The sequence below is a fragment of the Rhinatrema bivittatum genome, chromosome 3, assembly GCF_901001135.1.
Source record: "Rhinatrema bivittatum chromosome 3, aRhiBiv1.1, whole genome shotgun sequence".
NCBI lineage: Eukaryota > Metazoa > Chordata > Amphibia > Gymnophiona > Rhinatrematidae > Rhinatrema > Rhinatrema bivittatum.
This window is the reverse complement of record NC_042617.1, coordinates 187,117,171-187,140,339: the sequence shown is the minus strand read 5'-3', so window position 1 is coordinate 187,140,339 and position 23,169 is coordinate 187,117,171. Positions and strand designations below refer to the sequence as shown.

The 23,169-nt window shown below is 44.9% G+C and overlaps 1 protein-coding gene across 1 annotated transcript in view; it reads right to left on the bottom strand.

Moving 5' to 3' along the window:
* Positions 1-23,169, bottom strand: part of UTRN (utrophin) — a 1,458,479-nt gene that overhangs the window by 29,981 nt on the left and 1,405,329 nt on the right. The window contains exon 72 of the mRNA XM_029594027.1: positions 20,041-20,284. Coding sequence (XP_029449887.1) covers positions 20,041-20,284 — 244 coding nt within the window. The remainder of the gene's footprint in view (positions 1-20,040; positions 20,285-23,169) is intronic.

Below are 23,169 nucleotides of genomic sequence, written 5' to 3'. Positions count from 1 at the left end.
ATCAGTAATCTTCCTTGCAAAAGCTTGTATGGATATACGTTTGACTGACCGATCGATTAATCAACAGGATTACCCTGACCAATTGATGGAAGCTGGAGACCGCCAGTGTACTCAGCCGGAAGGCGTCGACACCCGGCAGGGTGGATGCCCTATATAAGAAAACATGGCTTACCGTGAGTCGGCGAATCCCCATGTATACCGGCAGCCGGGCGGGATGCTGAGTCCATCTGCATACACTAAGGAAAAGGAGATTATCAGGTAAGTAATCTCAACATTTCCTAGCGTGTAGCAGATGGACTCAAAACAAATGGGATGTACAAAAGCTACTCCCGGACTGGGCGGGAGGCTGCCCGAGGACCGTGTAGGATTGCCCTCGCAAATGTTGTGTCCTCCCTGGCCTGGATGTCCAGACGGTAGAATCTGGAGAAGGTATGGAGGGAGGACCATGTCGCCGCTTTACATATCTCTGCCAGCGACAGCAGTTTAGCTTCTGCCCAAGAGGCCGATTGCGCTCTGGTAGAATGAGCCTTGACCTGTAGAGGCGGTGGTTTTCCCACCTCGATGTAGGCTGCCTTGATAACTTCTTTAATCCAGCGGGCGATGGTTGGCCGTGAAGCCGCTTCCCCTTGCTTCTTCCCGCTGTGCAGGACGAACAGGTGGTCTGTCTTTCGTACTGCTTCTGACATTTCCAGATATCTGGACAGCAGTCTGCTGATGTCAAGATGGCGTAGCATTCGACCTTCTTCTGACTTCTTCAAACCTTCCGTGGTAGGTAAGGATATGGTTTGGTTGAGGTGAAAGTGGGAGACCACTTTGGGTAAAAGGATGGAACTGTGCGAAAATGGATAGCCTCTGGAGAGATTCTGAGAAACAGATCACGGCAGGACAGTGCTTGTAGCTCTGAGATGCGGCGTGCGGAACACACAGCCAGCAAGAACACCATCTTCAGGGTTAACAAACGGAGGGACAGGCCTCGAAGGGGCCTGAAGGCGGATCCTGCTAAAAAATCCAATACTAGGTTGAGGTTCCACAAGGGCACCGGCCACTTCAGTGGCGGGCGAATGTGTTTGACTCCTTTCAGGAAACGTGAAATGTCTGGGTGTTTGGCAATGGTGTTGCCGTCACTCCTGGGACCATAGCAAGACAGCGCTGCTACCCGAACCTTGATGGAGCTGAGGGACAGACCCTTCTGAAGTCCATCTTGTAGGAAGTCCAAAATGATAGGAATCTTAGCGGCATGTGAATTGGTGCCGTGAGAGTCGCACCAGTCTTCAAAGACTCTCCAGATCCTGATATAAAACACCCAAACTTTTTAAAATATTTCCCAAACACCGAATCATCTCCACGGCTCTAGAGATCAAGGAACACCCTCCCCAAGCAACACATGCAACTTCAGTCGCTACCAGAAAACCTTGCACCGGAGAACTCCTCAGCTCTCACTTATCCAAAGAACTAGCTCAACTAAAACTTTCGGACGTCAACACGGCCACTACTTCGTGGATCAACATCACCAACAGGGTGGCTGATCAAGTATGCCCCATGACCACAAAAACTCTCCATCCAGACAAGGACAACAGGAAACCCTGGTTCACACCCGAGTTCAAGGCGCTCAAACAAGATCTCAGATGTAAGGAGCACAGGTGGCGAAAAAACCAGTCCACAACAACCCTCTCTGCTTATAAATCTTGCCTAAACTCTTACAGAAACGTCATCAACAGAACCAGGAAAGAATTCTTCTCCAAAAAGATCCACCACTTTATCTTCGACTCTAGAGCTCTGTTTTCCTATGTGTCAGCCCCCACTAAACCAACTACCCCCCTCATTCCAGACGCACAAGCATCCAACAAAGCCAACGAACTGGCGGTCTACTTTGAGAAGAAAATTGACACCCTCCTTGCACCTCTCAAGGGGCCCTCTCCTCAACCGAACTACTCATCCACCACTGGCCCACAAAGCTCATACCCAACCCACCAGCAACAGAAATCAACCACAGCTTCGCTGGCCTCCCTCGAGCTGACGTCCGCCTTAGAAATTGAAAACATCCTTAAGAAGATGAAGCCCTCGTCCCACCCAATAGACCACATCCCATCCAATCTGCTGTTCTCCATTCCTAACATTATCGCCAAACTGATAGCAGACATTATAAACTGCTCGCTGTTCCAAGGCCAAGTCCGTGACCAACTCAAGCTTGCAATTCTCAAGCCTCTCCTTAAAAAACCTAACCTTCCGCCCACTGACCTAGCTAACTTCAGACCAATTGCCAACCTCCCAATGATTGCTAAAATCATGGAGAAGGTTGTAAACAGACAACTGTCTGAATTCTTAGAAGAAAATGACATACTCACCTCAAACCAATTCGGATTTCGAAAGTCATTGAACACTGAATCTCTACTAGCCTCGCTTTCTGATACCATCCTCATCAATCTGGAAAAAGGTCAACCTTCCCTTCTCGTCCTACTGGACCTCTCCTCAGCGTTCGACACCGTGAACCACTCCTGCCTCCTTCAGCGTCTAGCAGAGATTGGTATAACAGGTTCGGCGCTCAACTGGTTCAAATCTTTCCTTGAAAACAGGCAATACAAGGTTAGGATTAACAACAAAGAGTCTCTACTTATCAGATCAAAGCTGGGGGTACCCCAAGGATCTTCCCTTTCACCTACACTTCAATATTTATCTCCTCCCACTCTGCCATCTACTATCCAACCTCAAGCTAACTCACTTCCTATACGCGGATGATATTCAGATCCTCATCCCGATAGTGGAATCCCTCCACAAAACGTGGTCTTACTGGAACAGCTGCCTTTCAGCAATCAAAAACTTGCTCACCAGCCTCAACCTCGTGCTAAACACTAGCAAAACTGAAATCCTCATAATAGCTCCAGACAACTGCACTCTGCTCAACCCGCCTAGTTCCTCCCAACTCTCCTTCAAATCGATCGACCACACGCCGCATGTAAGAGATCTTGGTGTGCGTCTAGACAACCAACTCAACTTCACCAAGTTCGTAAACAATACTACCAAAGATTGCTTCTTCAAATTGCAAGTTTTAAAAAAATTAAAACCACTTCTACACTTCCGAGACTTCCGCCTGGTACTACAATCCATCATCCTCCCTAAACTGGATTATTGCAATTCACTCCTCCTGGGCCTGCCCGCCAGCACTATCAAACCACTTCAGATGGTCCAGAATGCGACGGCCAGAATCCTCCCTAACACTAAAAAAAGGGATCACATCACCCCTATCTTCCAGAATCTTCACTGGCTGCCGATAAAATTTAGGATACACTTTAAATCCCTTATGATTCACAAGGCTCTTCACAACATCTCCCTCCTCAACCTATCCTTCCAACTTCAGCAGCACTTTTCCAAGAGACCAATCAGAAGTGCATACCAGAACATGCTTCACACCCAGCTGGCGAAAACCTTACTGAGGAAACGAGCTCTGTCCACTGCAGGTCCCCCTCTTTGGAACCTGCTCCCACCGGACCTCCGCCAAGAACCGTGCCTTCTGACATTTAAAAAGAAGCTAAAGACTTGGCTATTCACCCAAGCTTTCCCTGAGAGCTAAAACCTGATGTAGCGATAGATGATATATATACCACTGTACATATGTTTCCTAAGTTGATACCCAGTTACAGTTAATCGAGTTTTTATGAATGTCTCCCTAAAAGTTTTCCTGTCCACATGTTTTAATGTATTCCGCCCCTGAGGCAACTGTTCAGTTCAATGTAAACCGGTGCGATATGTATTGTATACAGGAACATCGGTATATAAAAAATTAAAAATAAATAAATATGTGTCAGTGATGTGGAGAACTTGCGTGCTCAGAGGAGTGTGTCTATTACCGGCTCCGAGTATCCTCTTTTCTTCAATCTAGCCCTTCAAGGAAACACGCTCAGCGAGCGTGAGGTAGCTCCAAACTGCTTTGGAGACGGAAATTACTGATTTGCTACACTTCCTGTGGGGGGTATATGTACCCGTGCTGACGTCAGATCCGTCTCCAACTGCTAGCACGAGCACACTATACCCATTTGTTTTGAGCCCATCTGCTTACACGCTAGGAAATTGGGGACTTTTTAAAATATTTCCCAAACACCAATAACATATTTGAAAACAGAGGACACATCAAAAAGTTAAGGATAAAAATATCCACAGCCTGGGAACTTCTGATTCTAGTCACCATAAAATATAAATATAAATGTGCAGACAAAACTGAATTGGAAACTGCAACAAGCTAGACACTGTGGGGTAGATTTTAAATGGAGCGCGGGCAGCGTACATGTGTGCACGCTACCTGGGGCTGAAGTATGTTGCGCGTGCCGGCTGACTGCCAGCACGCAATCCCTGGCACAGCAGCAAATGGCCGCTGTGCCTGGAGCCTCTGACCCCACCCCCACCCCACCCCTTCCCGCCCCTTTAGTAAAGCCCTGGGACTTACACGCATCCCAGGGCTTTACACGCATCACTGGGCCTTTTGAAAATAGGCCCGGTGCAAGTAACCTTTTGAAAATTTGGCCCTGTATATGTAAAAGAGAAACATTACCATTACTCTCAAAACATCAAATAATAAAACCAAGAAATATAAAACATTATAATAAAACCATATTAAAAAATGAACAAATATTTCAAAACGGACTTAATAGAGTATCCAATTATTAAAAACTCAATTTAAAAAAAAAAATTACTGTTTTGAAATATGTTCTGGATGTTTGGGAGACACATCAAATAATACCTAAGAATTAAAAATAAGGATAAAAAAATCTCACACTTCATACCTGGGAACATTCAAATTCTAGTCATCCCAGCAGTGTTGTGGTTTAGCACAAGAGAGGTAGATGCACAAACTTTCCTCTCCTTCCCTCTCTCATGTGCACACAGACAGAAGCACACTCTCTCTCTCACATGAACACACAGAAGCACGATTCCTCTCTGTCATACACACACAGGCAGCAGCAGAAGCACACTCTCTCTCTCACATACACAAACCACACAGACAGCACCACTCCCTCTCTTTCACACACACAGAACACAGCAGAAGCATGCTCTCTATCTCTCTCTCACATGCACACAAAAGCACCACCATCTTTTTCACACACACACACAGACAGAAGCAGACTCCCTCTCTCTCATACACACACAGAAGCACAATTCTGGGTACCTGGCGAAAGCACACATTTCTCACAAATGGGTGAATCAGTAAGGCCGATACGGTGCGCTCGGAGCTGAGACTAGTAGTAATGCATGAGGAATTTATATTGAGTCTCACACAAGTCTTGGCCACTCATAATTGTAGGTATGCGCTTAAAGCTGAGGGCGTATTGCGATACAGTCATATCTAATGGGAGCTCGTCCTTTTTTTTTTGAAGGAGAAGTCCTTCACGATTTAAGGAAGGCTTCAGTTGCATCAAGAGCTGGTAGTAATAAGAGCTAAGAGTGAGGGGCTGGGTGATCTGTGTCAAGCACATCAGATAGAGTCTATTTATTTTGTTTATTTATTTTATTTATTTATTTAAAAGAATTTATATACCGCAAATTAAACAGGATCTGTCTGGCTAAGTGGTTTACAAGTATATAAACATACATAATAAGAAACCCCAATTAAAACAGTTATAATATTACAAATAAAAACATTACATCTAAAACATTAAACTAATAGACTACATCTAAAAAGACATTATAGTAAGTCAAAGCAGATTAATTAGGGCTCATGACACTGAATTCATGTAACTGTAAAAGTTGTTAAGTAATGTTGTATGCAGCGGCAAAGAGATATTCGTCTAATAGCAAATGTAAAAAGAATTTAATAGCAAATGTAAAGTTCCGTTGAATGCTAGTCCAATCAGGGGTTCGGAGGACTCGGACACAGCTGCAAAGCTGTAAGTAAGCAAAGACTTGTGTAGCAAGAAGACCAAATTCCTCGCATAGTACAGGGAAGGTCTTGACCTCTCCATCATCTGTAAAAAGTTGGCCCACCCATTTAAGCCTACGTGTGGCCCACTGTGAGAAGGGACTCCTTGCGAGCCCAGGCATAAAGGCAGGATTGCCACATATTGGGAGGAATTGGGAGACTGTACAATCGAGGTTGGGACCTTGCACAAATAGTGCCGCACCTGGCAGAGGGGAAGACATAGCAGGCTTCTCTTTAGGACAGCAGGTACCAGCCTCAGGTTAGCATTTAGAAGATAGCGAAGGGTAAAACCCGGTGACAGCAATTGATCGACCCGTGTACGTATGAAAAACTCCATCTCTAACAGCCAGTCCGCAACATGGCACAAGCCACATGTAAAATTCCGCCGGCAACCCATCAGGCCCGGGGGCTTTTAGGAGTTTGGAAGACTTGATTTCGTTCAGAAGTTCTTGGTATTGAATTGGGTGGTTAAGCTGTTGCAGCTGAGTCTCTGACAGACAGGCCGATACAGTAAGGATGTGGTAGAAAGAGTGCGGTAGTGCAAGGCGCACCCTCGTTTGCCGCGCGCACAGTTCGGATCACATACCGCTCGATACAGTATTTAAATGGCATGCAAATGCAAGCCGTGTCCAAAGCGTGTCCATGAAGCGCAATCCATTTTACTGTACAGAGCGCTATACAGGGCCTATACAGTATCCTGGGTGCGCTGGTACCTGTCATTTCAAATGACATTTGAAATGACAGGTACCAGGAAGTGGATGGTTCTCCTACGCTCGGGCATCGGGGATTGCCAGTCCTCTCTCACCCCCCTCCCGAAGCAAGGCGCAGGGCGAAAATCAACTCGACATGTTATTAAGAAAATAGAAATTGTAACTAAAGTAAACTTACTGCATGCTTCCAGCAGCCCCAGTCCTCTCTCCCCTCCTCCCGAGGTGCCCACCGCGGCTCTCCTGCCTCCCAGGGGCAGCCGGCGGCAAAAGCGGCTTCCAGCAGACCCGATGGCGAAGGTGCATGAAGGCACGTCCAATTTGGGTGCTCAAGCAGCGAAGGCGCATGAGCGAACACCGTGACCTCGGAGGTCCATCCGGGCGCTCAGATCACGGTGTGCGCTCATGCGCCTTCGCTGCTTGAGCGCCCAAATTGGATGTGCGTTCATGCACCTTCGCTGGCGTATGGGCGCTCAAGGGTCAGGGGTGACGTCACAAGCTGCAAGATGGCGCTGGGGAGGCAGTGAGCGGCGGAACGGAGGGAGGCAGGCAGGCAGGCGAGCCGGAGCTGCCCCGCATGCAGGAAAGGTAGGGGAGCCGCCATCCCGCTCCCTCCCGCGCACCCCCCCCCCCCCCCCGGCCCTGGCAATCTTTCAGTTGCCTACCGGTGCAATTTTTTTGGCATGATGAGCTCGCACTGCCTGTATGGCCCATTTGAGCGCTCAAGCCAGCGAAGGTGCCTTGAGCGCCCAAATTGGAAGTACAGGCATGCGTTCATGCATCTTTGCCGGCGGGGGCTGCTGGAAGCCGCCTCGCGGAGAGCACCCGATCCGCCCCGGGCTGCTGAAGTGGAAGAAGGAATGCTGAAAGAGAAAATGAAGGGACAACATGAGCCAAAGCGGAAGGAATGCTGGAGGAGAGAGTGAAGGGTTGTGAGCCAAAGCGGGAGAAGGCATGCTGAAAGAGAAAGTGAAGGGACATTTGTGAGTCAATGTCCCTGTCCCTGTCAGGCGGGCCAGTACGGGAGACCGGCACCCATGGACACGGCCAGGGCAGGTGAGCGGGGGCTGGGGGAAAGTTTGCCCGTGAAACTTCACGGGCAAACTTTACCGCCCACCCTCTAACGCAGGGGTAAGGGTAGGCGGTAATTTAGCAGGTTAAAGACATGGCTAAACTGCAGGTTAAAAAGGCGATAGTCGGGGAGCACGTTACTGTATGGGAGGGAATAGCTAATCGGAGCGTTTACATATCATATACATGCCGCGGGAGGAAAGGGTTACCCGTTGATTTAAAGAAGCGGTAAGGATGGGTTAAAAGGGATAGTGAATCGCGGGTTTGACTTACGCGGCCAAATTGCGGGTACAAAGCGGGTTAGAAACGGGGTAATCGCGGCTGCGCTTTACTGTATCGGCCTGAGAGTGAGGAGACCCACCGTAGCCAAGTAGGATTGTATCTCAGTCTCCGAGCTGGGAGCAGCTGTATATAGCTGCCAGTAAAAATCTCGAAAAATCCGGCAGATGTCTGGACCCGAATTGACCAGTTGCCCCCCGGCCGAGCGCATGGTGGTCAATCGGGAGGTCCCCTTCGCACATCTCATTAGATTGGCCAGCGTCCTGCCCACCTTATTGCCATATAGGAATGAGCGCCCTTTATAATACATGAAGCCTTTCTTCGCCCGCTGGTGTAGCAAGGTATTCAGAGTAGTTTGAATCTCGAAGAAGGCTTTTTGCTTAATAGGCGCGGGGTCTGCATCATACTGCTGCTTGACCGCGTATAGTCGCTTTTCTAGAGTGAGTATTTCTGATATGAATGCTTTGCACCGGTGGGCCACGTACGAAATAATGCCCCCCCTAAGCACAGCTTTTGCGGTTTCCCAAAAGAGGACTGGTGAATCTGCATGTGCCTCATTAAGGAGCTCATAATCCTGCCATTTCTGCTTTAAGTAGGAGCGGAATGCCTGGTCCTTGTATAAATACTTTGGGAAACACCTCATATGCTGGGTGGAGGCCACCTGGAAGCCGTCCAGATCAATCCAGACGAGCGTGGTCGGATATGAGAAGGGGGCCGATCTGGGAATCTCGAACCTTAGCATGTAATCTAAGGCGGGACTGTGATGCATGGGCTCATGACAGATGCGTGTATTCCCTATCCAGGGGGTGGAGAGCCCATCAGCTGTCTATCAAGTCTAAGATGGTGCACACATATGGCACCCCTTTATGGGAGTGCAGGTGGAGGGTCGGTGAAGGTTGTGTTCTATCCAAACCCTCATCTCCAACACAGTTAAAGTCCCCTCCCAGTACTAAAGAAGTTTTATGGTACTGGGCTAAAGGTTTTGTGAGCCAGGCAAAAAACGTATGTGAGTATTGGTTTGGCGCATAGATATTGCAAAGCACCAATGGCCTCCCCCCCAGGGTTCCCTCTACTAGCACATAGCAGTCCTCCGAGTCAGCAATCGTATGTGTCTCCTGAAAGGGTACCGATTTCCCAATTAAAATTTCCACCTCTGCTTTCCCTGATGTGGCATTGGTGGTGAACACCTTACCCACCCATTGACGGCACAGCTTCTGGTGTTCAGCTTGGGACATGTGCATCTCCTGAATCATCGCGATCTGTGCATACCAGCATTGCAAGGCTTGTAATACCTTAAAACGTTTAGTGACACAGCCCAAGCCACAAACATTCCAGGTAACACAGCATGTAGGAGAAGTCATTGGGTCATGACTGGGGGGTGAAAGTGAAGAGAAAGAAAAACATTACCAAGAAGTGTCTGGAACAGGGCCCCCCAGCCTAGACCCCGGTTCCCTCCATACCAAAAAGACTGCGTCCGTTATATCCATCGCCTGAACCCCCGTGGTATAGCTAAGACTCCCAAAGGCCTATGTCTACCCTGCCTCCCCCCACCCCCTCCCCTCCCCTCCCCTTCCTTCCCCCTGACCCCTCATCCCTACTATATTTGCAACCAACTTCGGGGGCACCAGGGTGCCCGGGAGGTCACGATAGAGAGGCATTGGGGCCCCACTCCCCCCATCCCAGTCAGAGCTGGTTAATGGTTCACCCACTCCAGAAACAGTTGCGGCCTAGTTCAGAGCCAAATTCACGGATAGTCCCTGGCTTACTGTCCCAAAGGGTTATAGTCTTTCACGGCACAGAAGAAGTCTGGGTCTCCAGGTCCTAAGGTTTGGGTTGGAAGAAGGCCTGGGCTTCAGCTGGCGATTCAAAAAAATGGGTTTGATTGTCGTAGATCACCTGAAGTCTTGCTGGATATTGCAAGGTGAAGCGTATCTGATGGAGCATTAGGGTGCAGCAAAGTACGCTAAAGGCCCGCCACTTGATGGAGATCGCTAGGGAGTAATCCGGGAAGAACAGAATCCGCCGGCCATCGTAGTCAATGGCGCGCTGCTGTTTGAACAGACGCAGAATTTCTTCCTTGTGGTGAAAGTTTATGATTTTAGCCAGGATGCGGCGTGGGCAGTTAGGATCCATAGGCCGGTTGCCCACCTAGTGTGCCCATTCTACGCATAGGTCCACAAGGGAAGGTGGGCAGTCAAAGGCCTGCGGCAGCCATGCTTCAAAGAAGAAGCACAAGTCCCTTTCTGCGAGCAATTCGGGGAAGCCAATAATACGAAGATTGCTCCGGCGGGAGCAGTTCTCCAGGTCCTCAACCTTATTCTCATGCCTGGCTAAGGCAGCTTGCGCCGCCTGCAGTTCTGACTCCAGGGCCTGTAGGCAGTCCTCCACGGCCCCGACCCTCGTCTCCGCCTCAGTCAGCTGCTGGGTGTGCTCCGAGAGCAAGGTTTATGGATCATCAAATCTTGTGTGTAATTTGCTCAGTTTCTCATCCATCGTGGTTAAAACTGTGGCCACGAAGGAGCCAGGCACCGGAGGGCTCGGTGGGGCCGCCATACTGTATCCCGCGGCTGTCTTTGGCTGTTTAGACGCCATATGACAGGTATTCCAGCGGGCTGCGGGGCTCAACACAGAGAAAAATTGCCAGTGCACAAAGCTGATGAAGTTGATCGTCGTTCGGCGGGTGAGGGAGGACGATGGGCTGCGATGCAGGGAGAGGGCCCCGGAGCAAGGCAGGAAACGTCTGCTTACTTTCACTGCATCAAGTGACCTCCTCCGATTTGTTTTACATGAGCTAATGGCTTATTTCATGGAGTGCCCCCTAGTCCCTGTATTGTCTGAGAGAGTAAAAACCTATTTACATTTACCTGTTCAAGTCCTTTCATGATTCTGTAGACATCTATCACATTCCCCCTCAGCAGTCTCTTCTCCAAATTGAATAGCCCCTAACCTCTTTAGCCTTTCTTCATAGGGGAGCCATTACATGCCTTTTATCGTTTTGGTTGCCCTTCTTTGTAGGGTTGTTTCCGTTTGAGTGCATGCCATAATGCAGGTGTAACTTTGTGTACATTATTGCAGATCCTGGGAGTGTGTTATGTGCCATATTTCTGTATCTACTTCTCCAGTTCTGTACTGCATGCACAGTGGCTTTTTTGGGTTTCCATTCCAGTTTCTGACTCCATATTTATAATTTGTGGTCTTTCTGTATTTGGTGAAGGTCAGATCTGTGTGTGTGATCGAGGTGAGATATTTAACTAGTATGTAAGCTAGTAAAACACCTCACCTTATTTGTTGTGTTTTCTCAATAGGACATGCATTGGTGGTAAACTGCTGTCTTTTTATAAGTAGGGTTATTGGGCCTGGTAGTAGAGGGAGTTTGTGTTGCTGTTATTGTGTTAACACCAGAATATTTTTTTTTGTATGGTGAGTTACATAGGGAATTTCTAGTTCTGTTTTATACACATTGCTGAGGGGCGGAGGCGGAAGGTTCCTGTGGAGGCAAACTGTATATTTATATTTAGCCTCGTGACTGTCATGTGTTCAATGTGTCATGCATGTGAGAACCATCTATCAGGTGTGTCCAGACAGAAAAAAGGCTGAGAACCACTGCTCCAGACCACCAAGATCCTCACTTCAAGAACTCCTCCCATGTTTTCTACGTTAATAATCCTCATCTCCTGGGGCCACAGACTACAACTGCCTCTGCAATACAGAACTTGTGCACCATGTATTTGGCTGGTAGGTGTCACTATTATGCAATGGCCAAGATTCCATTCTTCACAGGGGCAGTGAGTACTGCCTCCATGTTTTAATTTTATATATCTATATATATATATATATATATATATATAGATATATATACACACACACACACACAATCTATATCACTAGGATGCACTGCTGCTTCAAATTATTTGAAAATTAAGGCAATCACCTAGCAAAACTGAGACAAGGCAGCAAATCTGGATAGATCTTTGTAAAAAAAAAAACCAAAACAAAAAACCCCCAAAAATCCTGCTACATTCTCAAACGGGTATTTACACACACATTTTCAAAGCCAGATCTATGCTGTAAAATTTAACCATGGAATCATTTTTATAACATTTTTCTACTTGCATTAAAAAAAATGTCATGTTTTAAATAAAACTGCACAGCTTTTGCATACAGTAAAAACTTTACGCTTGTATTTAAAATGATTTATACATTGATTCTTCTACCTAGATGAAACTAGTTTGTGTGACAAAATACAATCAAAACAATATAGAAAAAATGACAGAAACATCTCCCAAATAGCCAAATTAAATTTTTTAGCTTAAACAGTTTAAAATGCAATATTCAATTTCTTTTACAATTTCAAGATTAAAGAAAAAAGCAAATTGAAAACCATTCAACTATGAACGAATCTAAGTATACAGAAGGAAAGAAATCACAGCAAGTTCTCCCACAGGCATCTCAAAAAGGCTTCTCTGATTCCATCCTTTACCTGCTATCTTGGAATAGCAGCTGCAACCTTGACAGAGAAGGATAAACCAAGAAACACTCAGAAGGCAAAACTGACTGAATGACAAATGGAGGCATGCTAGTGTTTTCGATTAGTTTTATTGGGAAGACACTCATTTATTTATGCCACTTAAGTAGCTATATGCATTTTCTAAAAAGTATGTTTTATTTTCATCTAATTGACTTCCTTTGCCATTATTGTGTACTTCTATAAGCTGTTAGTCCACCTTAACACTTACGGGTACATTTTAAAAGGCCCGCGCGTGTAAATCCCGGGGTTTACGTGTATGGCCGCGCCTTGCGCGTGCCGGGCAAATTTTCAAAGGGGCCTGGCCACACCTGTATATTCCAGTACGCACATATGTGCTGGATCTCTTCGAAGGGGCGGGCCGGGGAGCGTGTTCTGGGGAGGGCGAGAAGACTCATACGCTGGTAGCTGGCCAGCACGCGCAACTTATTTCAGCTCCCGAGCTGCCAAAAATGTTCCTGTAAAGCAAAGAGAAAAACCCAAAAAGGTAGGGTTTAGGGGTGGCGAGGAGAGGGGAAGAGGGAGGGAATTTAGGTAGGGGGATAGGGAAGTTCCCTCCCAGTCTGGCGCGTGCATGTTATAAAATCGACGCGTCCATGTACCCCTTAATTCCTCTGGGAGGCAAACTGCATTTCCTTAGATGATTTCCAGGTTAAACAAAAGGCAGAAAATATCACTCAAAATTGGATAGAAAAGAAAAATGTCTTTTTTCATTATTTTTTTCCCATTGGTGTTTCCAGTCCTTCCCTACATATCACTTTGTCTCATCTGAATGGCCAACCCACACAAGGGAAGTCATTGGTGTGCAGCTCAATATCTTACCACCTAAGTGAAACAATCCAAAGTGATTTTACTAATGAAACCTATTTAGGGCTAGTATTTTACTAGCTGATTTCACACATCTCTTAGCTCACAGTTGTTTTAATTCCAGCTTTTCAAGTGTCTTCATTTCTTCTTTTTTTTTTTTGCATTTTATTATTATTATTATTATTATTATTATCCCAGAGCTTATTTCAAGTATGGAGGAAGCTTTGTTTCTCTAGAATACTTTTCCTGCATATTTCAACAATGTATACAGCTTTTCATACTCTCAATACTGCAAGCTGTTCACTTTTTTTTTTCATTATGTGGATTTTCTCTGAGGAGGTGAGGAGGGTTTCTTCCACTGGGCTTTTGAGTTCAGCTTCTTCACTGCTCACACATCACATCGCCCCGTGTTATTTGTGATAGTGCCTTGTTCCTGCCCCCAAAGAGGGAAAAGAAAAAGAAGCCATATCTCTATTCTCCATGATCATTGTGTATCTGTCAAAGCTGCCATGCCGGCTCCGTTTCGCCACCAGTGTATTTGGCAGCGCCATCAATCAGGCTGCCAAAAATGACAATGTTGTGTGTCAATGGCACGTCTGCTGGCTTCCAATTTGCAAAACAATGATAACATTAAAATAAACAAATCCGAACAAAAGGGCAAAGCCAATGCTTGTCTCCTATGAGTATGCTAAATTCTTTCCCTGAAGAAAGCACTTGAATGGACATATCTAAGCAAAGCACATGGTCTCTCCAAGGATCTCTGACTTGAAATGGAAGATTTTTCCTGAATTCTCTCATTTGGTTCTTCCTATGGTTAAAGATAATAGCTCTTTTTATTTACTGAAAAAGAAAAACAACCCACCTGTGTTGCTTGACTATTAAAATTATTTTTTTCTAGCTGTTAAAAGCTTATGAAACCTTTTGCTAGTCTTTTCTATTAATTTTGCCAAAATACTGCTTGACTGTTAGAGTCTCTGTATTGCGTGGCTATTGAAATTCTTCATTTTTTCTACCTGTTAAAAGCTTAAGAATTGTGTTAGTATTTATTTTAAATTACCTGTGTTTTAAATGGAGGAATAAAGGGGCTTTTAATTACAAAGTTATTTATTCCCACCCACCCTCTCCCTCCCATCCACCCATAGTGTGTTTCTTCTTAAATAATTCTTTTAAGGGCTTAGGTTAAATTATTATTATTAAACCTAAGTAACAATCCAACAACTTGTAAGTTAGTCAAGATAAAACTATACAAGTCTCCTCACTGACACTTATTATCAGAATGTCTTTTATTCAGTGTAACGGTTGTGATGCTTATGTCCCAAGGCATATCATTTGGAAACGTAAGAGTTGTCCAATTTGCCTCTAGCTATCAGCAATACAAAAGAACTGACTCATCTGAAAGAGGAATTGTCTAGGCTTCAAAAAATCTCCCCTATCTCACAGCATCCAGAATGTCACCTCCAACTTCAACAGAAGATTCAGAAACCCAGGAAAAAGGGGATTAACCCATTATGTCCCAAATTATTTTAAGAAGCTAGCCTCTAAATAGGACACTGGGACAGAATGGGTTAAGGTGGGTTCTGGGGGAATAAGACTTGTTACTCAGAGACACTCAGTCTCCTTAAGTGAACATCATTCAAGATATCCGCCCCCACTCCCACAGAGGAGTCAAAAATCCAGGAATAAGTGGATGACGGTGGGTTCTGGTAGAATAAGGTCTGCAATGAAGAAACATGCATTCTTCCAAATGATACCCTTACATAATGCCTTTTCTATATAAGAAAAAGGAAGTGATAATGCCCCTGTATAGGTCCTTGATGAGGCCTCACCTGGAGTACTGTGTTCAGTTCTGGAGCCCATATCTCAAAAAAGATAGAGAAAGAATTGAGGTAGTCCAGAGAAGGGAAACCAAAATGGTATGGGGAAGACTTGTGAGGAGAGACTGAATGACTTAAATATGTACACCCTAGAAGAGAGGAGGTACAAGGGAGATATGATACAGACCTTCAGATACCTGGAAGGTTTTAATGATGCATGAACTTCAAACCTTTTTCAGTAGAAAGAAATCAGTAGAACTAGGGGCCCTGAAATGAAACTTCAGGGAAGATGACGCAGAACCAACACCAGAAAATATTTCTTCATGGAGAGGGTGGTGGATGCCTAGAATGCCCTTCTGGAGAAGGTGGTGAAGATGAAAACAGTCAAAGAATTAAAATGGCATAATATAAACACTGTGGATACCTTGAAGGCTAGAAGATGGAAATGAAAAATGAAGGTATGGGGATAGCTTGCTGGTACGGTGGTTACTATCCTTAACCAATAAGCCTTGACACTTTTGTTCTCTGCTTCATTGGCGGGGGAAAGGGGAGTTAGATTTAGACAACAACCAATGAGGGCCTCGACTTTTACAGTTAAGCATGGGGGTTAACCTGCCCGGAGCAGTAATTACTACCCTTAACAGAAGGGAAGGGATTACTACCCTTAACCAAAAAGCCTTAACGCTTTTAAAGCAAATACAACATCCCTCTCCGTTTTGACGGTGGAAGAAGAACTGGATTCAGATGACCACCAAAATGGGCCCTGACTTTTATGGTCTGGGGTACTGATATGTAGACATAAGTGAAAAAGTGCAGGGCTGCTTCTAAGGCCAACTGCATAAGCAAAACACATCAGCACTGTCTGGATTTTCAAGAAGGCTCATCGAATAACGGCACAGTGCATTAGTTGCTACCCTTAAGAGAAACATGGGCTTACCTGCACGGCATTGCAGATACTACTATAAAAGGCTTGCTGGGCAGACTGGATAGACCACTTGGTCCTTTTCTGTCATCATTACTATGGTACTATGTGTGACTGGACCCTCCAGCCTTCACTATATGCCTTAGGTCCATTTCCCTTTTTCTAAGCAGCTTGAGCTATCCATCCCCTCTTGCCCTCCTCCCACTTAGGAAAGCCAGGCTTGGTTGCTTGTGCCCTAAATAACCAGCCATTTTGTAGTAAGAGGTGTGGCTAGAATCAGTGCAGAGCAGACACTAGAGAAACAAGATGTAGTTTTTACCTCCCTGGTGAGGTCTCCCTGCCTCACCAGTTTTCCCCTTTTAGGAGGGGGATTCACTGTGCAGAACCTGCCAGTGGATTCTAGGTATTCAGTTGAAGTAATGATATCTTTTTGGCCTGAATGCTTTTGGAACTTACACTCCCTGACTGAAGACCAGTGAGTCCATTCAACTCCCTGAATGAGGCAAGTACCTGTGACAGCAGAAGTCCAGTCTAGAAAGGTTTTGTAGAAAAAAGTATTTCTCTTTTGTTGTAAGGAGGCTTTTGGCCACCCCTCCTCACTGGGAGCTTGGTTGGGTCAGCAGGTTTCCACGCTCAGACTTTTCAATCTGAAGAGTTACCTTTCCAAAGATCTAAAGGAATCAAGTGAGATCAAGGAGGCCCTATTCCGGATCTCCAACAACACGGTAACAGGATACAGGGCTGGGTGTTCGGGAAGACGCTAAACTATAAGATAGGATTTTTACTATATTAGAAGGAGACTCCTGACCTAGGAATTCCGGTTAAGTTGGGAGAGCTTCGCGTGCACAATTTATACCACCATGAGAAGCTTGACCAGTTTGCTGAAATAAAAGGATACCTACCCACAGTGAAACACTCTAACTGTACAAGAATCAACTTTAACTGTACAAGTATTTAAGGATGGACTTTATTTTGCCTTAAATGAATCAGTAAATTATTATTTAACACCCAGTTCCTGATCCTGCCTGTTCTTTCACAGCATCTCCCTCCCGGGGATGCCACAACTAGCAACGTGCACACAGGCTCACACATCTCTGGGCCAAGGACGAGAGTCTCCCCCCCCCATAGAAAGAATCTCTCCCCCCCCCCCCCAGGGATCAAGAGTCATGTTTGGGAAGAAGTTAGCTAGCCAGAGCAGCCCTGGAGGTTATAAATAAGATTGTGTGCCTTGGGATTAACATGCTCAGCTAAGGGTTACATATGTTACTATGTATGAAGCCAGATTTTAACTTTCCAACTAAACCCCAACAAACTAGCTTCTTGTCTAATATTCTTAGGCAGCCCATTCCAAAGCATGGGTGCTGCATGTTACACTGGAAGGACAGAGAGTCCTTGAGCGGCTGTTACATTTTTGCTGTCTATCTTGTGCGAGCACAAGAGAGGCCTTAACAGGCAGCAGTGAGTAGGTCTGCCTAACCAACCACCTTCCTCTCGGGTTGAGCCTTCAGGTTCTGGCAGCTGGCAGAACTTTCCTTTCATGATCCAGCAGTGGTGATAAGAGGCTAGACAGCTGGCCGAGCTGAGGGAGAATGGAATCTGGTCTGAGGGCAACTCGAAAATCGCAGGAACAAGCACCAGAGCAGACAAGAACAACGGAGAGTGGAACAGGGCTCACAAGGATGACACCAGAGGCAAGGCAGGAAGCAGGAACAGCAGCAGAAACATCGGGAACACACAAGAACATGCTGGGCAACTGGCACTGCAAAAGAAAGCAGGGTCCTGTTGCAAAGGCACTGGGTAGTAGTTCAGAGCCTCCCTTTATACAAGTTAGGATGTGATCTCATCTGAGCATGTCACATGAAGTCCTGCCAGCAGGACCTGTAAATAGGCTCAAAAGCTGCAGGACGTTCAGCCATTTTCCTTGGATGCAGCATGATTTATGTATTTATTTAAAACCTTTTTTATACTGGTGTTAATGTGTACATCACATCGGTTTACATCATAACAAAATGCATAGAAAATACAATTAACAGGGTCTAATAAGGTAAGGGCAGGGTGCATATAGAGAAAGCATAGAAATAAAGCGCAACTGGCGAGAGGTTCTTAATATATAAGTAACTATTGGTATATATCATGCTAGAGATATTATGCTTGCATGTTATTATATACATTATATACAAAAGTGCAAATAATCACAGTAAACAATGGTGGCGGGATACAGATTAGGGAGGCAGGTTGCAGCAGAATGCAGCAGGGAGAAATGTTTAATGCTGGAGCCTATACCAGAGGCACTTCAGACTTAGAAGTGAGGGACGTTACACTGCAGAAATGAAAGTATGCTTTTTCATTGCGACAGACTTAACCAAGTGTAAAGTTTCTCATGCTGACCTCAGAAATCTTGAAGGGAGATACCATCTTACCAAACTGGATAAACAACTGAGGCCCAGACCATACAGTGCTTTAAAGATTATACAAAATGCCTTAAACTATATTCTATTTGCCATTGGGAGCTAATGAAGGTTGAAAAGAAGGGAATTTGCTCTTTTCCTATAACTGACACCAATGACCAACTGGGCTGCATTGTTTTGCATTACTTGCAGTTTCTGCAAATTCTTAATTGGTAGCCCCAAGTATTAAAAATTGCTACAATCAAGGCAAGAGATCACCAAATCATGAGTGATAGATTTTAAGTCAGAGGTGGATATGTATTGGTACAACTGGTACACCATCTGAAGTTTAAAATATGCACCACTAACAGTAGTGTCAACTTGTGCTACCATGCTTAATTTGGAGTTTAACCACACCCCCAAACTCAAACTGACTCTTCAGGGACAGAATTACTCCATCGAGGACCACCTGCATTGCGGATGACTCCACAGGGGATCTATTGTTCCACAGAACTTCCACCTTAAACAGGTTCAGGCACAATTTTTTATGCTTCATCCACTCCGAAATGAATTGAAGACACTGGTTTAAGATGCTGATTGAAGCTTTATGGCCAATGCCTAACTGACAATGTTGCTGGATATCATTAGCATAGAAATGGAAAGAAAGTCCATAATATCTAAGGATGTCAAATGATAAAAGTTAAAAAGCATAAGAAAGAGACAATAAAAGATCCCTCTCGGACATGACACCCCACTGGTCTGGGCTAGAGCAAGAGTCATCCCAGGTAACCATCTGTGTCCAGTGAGTTACTGTTCTTGCGATATCAATCTCAGCCAGCCTATGCAGCAAGATCTCAAAGTCAACAGTATCAAAGGTTGCCGAGAGATCAAGCACAGCTGAGATCCCTTTAAGTTCATCCTTAGGTCATTTACTACTGAGATCAGCACTGTGTCTGTGCAACATTCAGCCCTAAATCTTTACTGAAGAGGATCTAATACTGGAGACCAGCCAGGAAACTTAAATGCTGAGAATGCACTAACCTTTCTAATTCTTACTCAGAAAAAATAAGTTAGACAGCAGCTGGCAATAGTCAAAGGTATTAATGTCTAAAGATGGTTTATTAAGCAACGGACATACCCCCACCCCCCTTCAGTGCTATAAAGACAGATCTGATTAATTTCAGCACCTTATCTCATTTTTCCTTTAAAAGCTTAGAAGGAGACAGGTCAAGAATACACAAACCCAGTTGGATATTCCCCAGAACAACCCAACATCCTCAGAATCCACTCTTGAAAATTCAATCCAATTAGGGGTCGAATAATTCTGCACTAATGTAGGACTATTAGGATCCTCATCCTCAGCTGGGAACCCCACTCTTAGCTTTGTAATTTGCTCCACAAAAATACAAAAAAAACCAAAACCCAGAGAGCTTATGACAATTCAAGAAGGAAGTACCTGGCAGAGTCTCTAATCAATCTGCAAGGGTTTGTTTTTGTTTTGTTTGAAACTATATGGAAGAGTTTTCTCAACCGATTCTCTGCTGACAAAATTTGTTTAGAAAAGAACACATTTTTGCTTCACCTAAGCCAGATTCCAACCTCTGCCAGCACAACACATACCTGCTCAAGCAGTTGTCGCAATCGTTGAAGCTGTGACTCCAGCTGTTTATTGTGATCTTCCAAAATCTGCATTCTGGCTTCAAGACGACCTTTGTGCTGCCGGAGAAGTTTGGCCTCAGCTATGAGCTCAGAGTCCTCAGCTGAGTGCTGTGCTGATACCACGGATTCAGGGGGTGAGGTTGGAGGTGTCATTCCCCTCCTCAGATGCTGTTCCTTTAACTGCTCATATTCCACTTGCAGGCCCCTAGCACAAATGTAAGGTCAGATGAGTTGTGCAAGTAAAACAGTTTATACAGATGAATACCGCTTAGTAAAATAAAACAGCACAAATAATGCAGAGCCATGGATAACATACATCCAGGTATACACAGGTTATAAGGAGCCTTCAAATCAAATGACACAAATTTGACAAATTCATTCCACATAATTTTGTAGAGATTGTGCTAGTTAATTTCATAATGGTCATGAAGTTGCAATCCAAATAGTCCCACACTGTCTTCTTTTTGGTCATCCCATTTTGTTTTAATCTTCCCCTAACAAATCTAACAGATTGATTTGAACATTGGTAAACTGCATGTCTATAAGGTATTTCCACAAATTTCAGAAGTTTCTTCCTAGGGACGGTTCCAAAAATCAGCTGGAGATTTGCCTTCTGGTTTGCAAAATTATTTTTTTTTTCCCCAGAAACAAATTGGTGAGGTTTGAAGGATATATCTTCAAACCCCCTCCCAAACTTCAACTTTTGTCAGATTGTTGAAAATTGGCTAAAGCCCTGCATACAGTGAAAGTCCACATTTTTCCCACATTTGTTTCTATTTCAAGGCAGCTCAGATCTAAAACTTTAAGGGGTAGATTTTATAATGTGCACGCGCTTCCTGAGCTGAAGTAAGTTGTGCGTGCTGGCCGGCTGCCTCTCAGTAAAATATATTTTCTTACATTTTTTACGAGACTATCTTTGTTTTACATGACCATCCCTTGTACTCATGGAAAATAGTACAAACCACATCAAAACTGAGGTGGTTGCAGTTTCAATAATCCCAATTGCAATGACAACCCAGAATAATATGAGGTTCTAACTTGCTCGCTCACCCTAATTAGTTGCATGAATTTTTTTTTTTAAGAATCTTAATATAAATGCTAATAGAGTCCCTCAACTCTTTGGCATCCCTGACAATCATCTGTCTCCTCTGTTCCTTGCAATATTTGCCTCTGTGCCTCTCTCTCTCTCCTTCCTCCTTATTTCTACACTTTAATGTGCCACTTTGTTTCACTGCTTTATTTCCTACAACACAGATATCTCAATTTCTGCTACTATGTCTGTGCTGCTTCTCCCAATTGTCCAGTTTAGCTGATATTACAATTAAATGTTCTAGGATTGTAACACAGGCAGAACATCCAGAGCAGAGAGCAGCTCATTAACAATGAATGTGCACTATCAGAGAAGGAAATATGCAAACAAAAAAACCTGAAGGTATATTAAAGAAAGGGAAAAGATGGAGCTTATTAAAGAGGAAAAGATGGAGGGCTTGATAATGCTGTGGGAGCTTGCAAGACGAGTGAAAAGATGACACGAGAAGATGTGGGACCAGACATAGTGAAGACAGTGTGAATTACTTTTAAAAAGGTCTAGCAAATGTTCAAAGATGCAATCTCCGAGACTGCGAAGGCCCCCCCCCCCCCACAATAGTTGCAAAAGCTTGCATTCGACTTACAGATGTGGAGATTTACTATACTGTTATAATTTGAAGTGGGAGGGGCGAAATATCACAGAGGGGAGGTATTCCCTATCACAGCTGTTTCCCCACAATATTGTTTATTGTGGAAAAAAACCTGTGATAAAAAATATTGAGGGAAATGAAGAAAAACATGCAATGGCCCACTTCACTTGGGGCTACCTTTATGTTAAAGGGCCATGCAGCTCAAAATAAGCCACCCCCCCCCCCTCCCCGTGGGTCTGGTGAGATCCCTATTCACACGCTCCTAGCACAGCCTTATCAAGGTGGTTTTGCATTTAAACACAATAAAAAATTAAAACTTTTAATGTCGTGTGGCAACACCTCACCCATTTCTTAAATCCCTCCCCTTTAAATATTCCCCTTGGGTTCCAGACCCCCAGGCATCCTGGCCCTCACTCCCCCAACATTAGAAATAGGCTTTGGTGTCTAGTGGCTCCCCACTTCCTGACCCCTCTCCCTTCCTTGAAATAAGACCTTCGTGTCTAGTGCACCCCTACCCTAGCCCCACCCCAGAGCCCCCATAACTTGAGAAGACATCCCTGGTGTGTAGTGGGGCCCAAAGTGCCCCCTAAGCTCTGGGCAGGTCGATTCCATTTTTCAAAATGGCACTGACTGGGCTTTGCCCCATCACGTGATGAGGCAAAGCCTGGTTGACGCCATTTTGGAAAATGATGTTGACTGGCCTGGAGCCTAGGGGACACTCCAGGCCAGGGGATACTCCACACCCCCCATATCTTGAGGATGTCTTCTCAAGCAATGGGGGGGGGGGGTTTGTAGGGGGGGGGCACTGGAATCCAGGGGCCTATTTCAAGGAAAGGGTGGTGGGGGCAAGGGGCCACTAGACACCAGGGATTACTTCTAATGCTGGAGGGAGGCTGGGTCAGGATACCTTGGGATAGAAGGTTTGGAACCCAGGAGGGGAATATTTATTTAAGGTGGAGGGGTTTGGGTAGGAGTGGAGTGTTGCTGCACAATTATTATTATTTTTTTACAATTTTTCAACTTTGTGTCCTGCTGAGCCACCCCGACAGGTGGCGGGGGTGGGGAGTCTACAAAGAACCCCTGGAGATATTTTTACACTTTAGGAATGGCTTTTTTGGGTGCATGGCCATTTAAATATCAGTGTGGAATGATTAGGGTGTGCATTAATGTCCCGATGCTCCCTCAGGAAAATATCTACAACTCCTGAGTTGTGGATAAAATAACATGGTTTGCAGATTTTTGGAAAGCCTTATTTTATTAGCATTAGGGTTTACTATGCAATAGCTACATTGAATGAATTTGCAAAATGTATGGTTGCAAATGACAATCTATTATGTTTTGTGCAATGGATTTTCAGTTTCTAGCAAGATCTTGTGATCTGATGCTTATGTTTTGTGTTTTACATATACAA